Here is a 5,303-nt window from a genome sequence, read left to right on the forward strand (position 1 = left end):
ATTAAAAAAATATTTCAATGTTGAATCAGCAGCATTAGGAACATTCACTGACTAGAGCGAGTTTATGGCATAATAAGAGTAACGGTATTTTAGAATATGCACCACTTTAAGACAAATGAGTTTCGTTACAGAGTAAGGAGAAAGCAGCGTCAAAGAAACCAGCCGGAGAGCTGCTGCGACAACTACTGCGGTGGCTGGGCTGCCTCTGCATCCTGCAGCCGGGCAGATCATCGCCTTCTCGGATGCTACAGGAGCCATCTGCCACCAGTTCAGGTATTTCCACCCTCCCCAACCCCAAATTAATAAGGGGGAAAAAAAAATAAATTTTAGAGCCAGTTTTCACACTTTTCCTCTTTTCACCATCTGCACCAGTAGCTCGGGCTGACAGATCATCAACCCCAAGGCCAAATTTCCTGAACTGACTCGCGCTTAAAGCGCGATGCAAAATTTTTCCCATCTTCCAGTATTTCACCCGAGTGCTTCTGCGAACACACTTTCTCACCTCTTCCAATTACAATGCTTAAAAGCATCCTTCCCACGACTACCTGGAGTCAAAAAATAAAAAAGGTATTTATAGTCTTGCTTTGTTCTTTTACCACCCAAGCCCGAGCTACTGCAGGAAGAAAGAACTAGCGCCTTGCTTACAACCACTGGCTCTTTTAACTCGGCTTTCTCCATACGCTGCAGCCGTTAATACTCTGCCCAGAAATGTCCTTCCCCTCCTCTAATGGTTACCTGAGAAGTAGCTCCATAGCAAATGATGTTTCCCCAAATGCTGCCAAGTCCAACGTCACTCTCCCCACCCCTATTCTACGCTCCCCCCTTCAATTCTACCATCAAGAATTAAACATTCTCCGCCCAGTTACTTTTTTTTCCATGTTACAATGACACCCGTTAGATCCGTAAAAGACACATCTGCTGTTTTTTTTTTTTGAAGCTCACTTCCAAAAAAAAAAAAAAAAAAAAGGAACTGAACCCAAAACCAAAACAAAATGGGGAAAAAAATCCTTTTGAGGAAGGTGTATTCTTTATATAACAGTCTTAAGTTTCCTCCACAGTTTGCAGCATTGCGTTTTCTAAGATGGTAGGTGGTTTTCCTTTATGTCACAGATGCTCCGCTCAGAAGACAGACCGATAAAGAGAAACCCAGAAAACTGAATAAAATAAAAACAACTGAAGTGAGTTTGTTGAGGTTCTGAGGTACCTGCACCTTTTCTGCATTCATTAGTCGGCACCTGAATGCTTGCTGAAATGTCCATTTTTTTAATACAGTAGAGCAATGTGCTGGTAAAATTGATCCAATCCAAAAAAATAATAATAATAATAATAACAATAATAATAAAAAGTCAAGATAAAATAGCAGCTGCATTCATGTGTTTGTTGGATTTTTGTGTTTTTGTTTTTTTTCTGTGGGTTTTTTTTTTTTTAATTTTTCTTTTTTTTTTTTTAAATCCACTGAGTCTGGAAAGACAAAAGTGAACCAGGACTTAGATACTAGACTCTTTGGGCGGCAAGTCCACGTTGGTGACGGACGTCACGATGGAGACGAGGCAGTCCGAGGTAGTGCCGTTTACGGATTTGCGGATCTGCGCAATGCGCTCCTCGACACAGCCCGCCGAGAGCCGAGCCTCCGCATCGTGGTCCCAGCACTCTTCGATGGTCACGCAGAGCTGCGCCAAGCCCTGCGGACAACAAGGGGGAGAAAGCACCTTCAGCAACAAAGTCTGCTCCGGGGACTGTCTTTGCAGCAGACGGGGAGGTCCATTTAATACAGCTTAAGGCTGTGAAGAAAAACTAAGAATATTTTCTCCACGGTATGTGAATTATGATGAGATTAGCTTTAAAAATTACTTTAAATATGTGTTTTCAGGTTTTTTTAAGCTTCTGCTTTCTAAGGCTGTAGGGCTTGGTCACATCCAGCTTTTTTCATAGTGCCAAAAGTACTTTTTTTAATATCAAAATACATCCCGAGACTCAGCAGTTAAAGCTTTAAAAGACATCAAATATTATGATTCCCATGATAAAACCATGAGAGCTGGCAGCACCGTATCGGTTACTACGAAACCGTTGCTTTGCTTGCAATCACTTCTGTAGATATCCCCAAAATAACTAAACTCAACACTGCTGGAAGAGCGCAGCCCTTATTTGAACCGTCCTTTGAACCGGAACACTCATCTTTATCTACAACCCACAGCTCTCCTTGACTGCTAGGCAATGAGTTCATACACCTGAGTCTAGCCCAAACCACGGCAATCTGGTCAGGATAGAGGCATTTAGCATCTTACTGAAGCCCTGTGAGATCTCATCATCTGCTCAGTTTCCTAGTCTGAAAAAAAATCATCTCTTTTATTAAAAACGCGAGCCTGACATGAGTTACCTCTGGGAAACCCACACTGCATTTTGCTTCATTGTCTGCTTGCCTTCAAGTCTAATTAATTTTTCCTCAAAAAACTGTTCAAGTCTTGCATGCTATCTAGCTTGTGAGGAACGCGTCTCCGATGGTATGGATCATTTTCTTTTTCTTAATGAAACGGACTTTGTTTTCCATTATTTCACTGTATTAAAGGACCACCACATGCTCCACGTTCAGCACTGGCTGACTTTAATCAGCTGGCTTACTCTCTAAATACAAGGGACAAATGGAAAGGGGAGCATGAAGGTGTTGAGCACCATCAAATGACCCTTCATTCCCCGGCGCTGAGTCTCTCCAGCACCGGAGAGCAGGTCCATGCACTAGGGTGGCCTGGTTTGCTTCCCTCAGAAGCTAACGAGTGATGCATAACCACATCCCTCGTTCCTGTCACACTGGAAAACATTTCCCACTGTTAACCACGAGGGACGTACCGGATGTTTCAGCCAGTGATCCTTGAACACAGGGCGCATCTTCTTGTGAACCACCACTTCTTGCAGGTCCTCAAGGGATGGGTGCTGACCTATTTCTTCTTCGAAAGGCAGCATGTATTCATCCACTGGACCTAAGGTGCACATGGAGAAACCGGGTTAGTACAGAAACATCCTCTGAAGAGCCACGTCCTCCCCATGCATGAGTGAGCCATGGCTCCAGAGCAACCCCAACCCACTGCAGCAAAGCCTGAAGTTCACATGTCATTGCAGACAAATGTGATTTATATTCCTCCTGCATAATGGACTTTGCTGTCCCTGCTGCTTGTCTGGCCACGCATTTTCCACCTCGTCAAGTTACGAATCCGAGCCCTCAGCTGGGCCTCCCAATCCCACCACTCTCCTTTGAGGAGTCTTGCTGGGTAGTCCATGATTAATTTTAATAGAAAGAGCAAATCTGGCCATCCTCCTCACATTTTAGCATAGCAATTCAACACACAATAACATAGAGAAAAGTTTCAGCATGAGCTGAATTTCATTTTATGCAACTTGCTAGTGCAAGGACAAGCATATACAACACTTTTAATTCTTTGCTTTGTGATCAGGCCTGTTCATAGGTTTGAGTCAGCCCTGACACGCTGGAGCCAGATACACTTATCCCAAGTACCAGCTCCTAAGTGCAAAATGATCCTGAACGTTTTAGTTGTCCTAGTTATGGCTGTGAACTGCCCTGGGCCACAGGAATGAGACAACTGTTATGAGTATCAGTGCAGATGCTGGACGGTAGCAATAACTTCTGCTTATTGAAACGCCATTTGGCTTTTGGCAATATGTAGAACCTCTCTCACAAACAGCAGCCCAGCTTAACTGATGGGCTTTCTCAGGGTGCTCCGTGGCACCATGAGGACGAGGGGAAACGGTCTGAAGTTGCACCAGGGCAGGTTTAGGCTAGACATTAGGAAAAATTTCTTCACAGAAAGGGTTGTCAGGCTCTGGAAGGGGCTGCCCAGGGAGGTGGTCGAGTCCCCATCCATGGAGTTATTTAAAAGCCGGGTAGATGAGGTGCTTAGGGACATGGTTTTAGTGGTGGGATGGCAGGGTTAGGCTAATGGTTGGCCTTGATGATCTTAAAGGTCTTTTTCAACCTAAACGATTCTATGATTCTATGATTCTGTGATCATTTACGGTTTCTTGGTAGCAGAGAGTGACCTCTTTCAAGAGTGGAGATATTTCAAGAGGGCCTTTCCAGACTAAAATAAAAGAGCTGACCACTTTAGTTGGTCATGAACACCAACATGATGTTTAGGTACCCTAAAAAATTAAATCACTAAACCAGTTTATCATTATTCTTGTTGACACAATGTCAGTCACTAAACCAAACTGAAACACTTGTTCCAATGGATGGCACAGTAATGTTCATGACCCTCCCTTCCTCTTCCTCCAAAAAGAACCAAGGCTACGAAGAGCTGCACTGGTGATCTCCCAAGCCAAATCTGCTGTTTACACAACATCACTTCTGAGCTATAAGTGCAGATGAGGTTCAGCATAACTCCCCATCATCCCAAAGGAAGCCTTCCCTCTGATTTAATGGTGCTGTGCATGGCACCTGCAGTATCTTGGCCAGCTGCTGCCTGAGAAGAGTCGGAAAGAGATCACAAACATGAAAGGCAAAAATCCACGTGGATACTTGAGGGGCCTCAACAGAGAAGGGCTATTCCTACATGAGTGATCTGGGTACCACTGTTTCACCCCACTGTGCTCCTACCTCTCTGCTCCTCCAGCTTTTTATCTGGTTAGACAGTAAACTTTTGAAGAAAAGACTTTCTCTTACCACACACCTTTGCAGGCATCCTAATGATAATCAAGCTCCTCAGTCCTACTGTAATACTAACAAAAAGATCTGAAGTCCAGGTGAGGTGCTGTTAATTTATGAACTTGATATTCAGTCCAGAGCACCCATATCTATACAAGAAGAAAGAAGTGGAGCAAGCAGCCTTGGAGTGCTACAACGAAATGTTTGCTTCCCTGACTAGGGGCAAGGTCCTGCAAATGGCGAGGGTGTCACCAAAGCGCAGATGTGCTATTTGGACAGAAAAGATCCCCCATTTTGCAGCATCATTTGAGGATAAAAAACCTGCAGAAGGAGACACCATGAAAGTTCATTCTTTTGGATGACTCAGGAGAAAGAGATCCTCCAAAGTTATAGATGGAACAAACAAATCAGCTCACTGCTGAGAGAGGGCTTGATCAGCAGAAGTCAAAGATTAATACCTAACAACTTGTGATAGCAGGGAAATGGGCTTGCTGACCCAAGAAGATCCTTCTGGCCCTGTGTTCCTGCTGTTTCACAGAGGTGCTTCACTTCAGGGCTTTCCATTCAGGCTGCCACGCTGCCCTGCAGAAGCTAGTGTGACAGCCAAGCCGGAGCTGAGCGCGGCTCTTCCCCGGAGCTCCAAGGCTCG

General features: G+C 44.5%; 1 protein-coding gene across 1 annotated transcript in view; it reads right to left on the minus strand.

Annotated features, from left to right (window-relative positions):
* Positions 1 to 1,487: 1,487 nt before the first annotated feature.
* Positions 1,488 to 5,303, minus strand: part of ACVR2B (activin A receptor type 2B) — a 101,039-nt gene continuing 97,223 nt past the window's right edge. The window contains exons 10-11 of the mRNA XM_009644074.2: positions 2,845 to 2,975; positions 1,488 to 1,682 (exon numbers count right to left, since the gene is read on the minus strand). Of these exons, the coding sequence (XP_009642369.1) occupies positions 1,488 to 1,682; positions 2,845 to 2,975 (326 nt within the window). The remainder of the gene's footprint in view (positions 1,683 to 2,844; positions 2,976 to 5,303) is intronic.

Source organism: Egretta garzetta, unplaced genomic scaffold (assembly GCF_000687185.1).
Source record: "Egretta garzetta isolate BGI_Z169 unplaced genomic scaffold, ASM68718v1 scaffold117, whole genome shotgun sequence".
Lineage (NCBI taxonomy): Eukaryota > Metazoa > Chordata > Aves > Pelecaniformes > Ardeidae > Egretta > Egretta garzetta.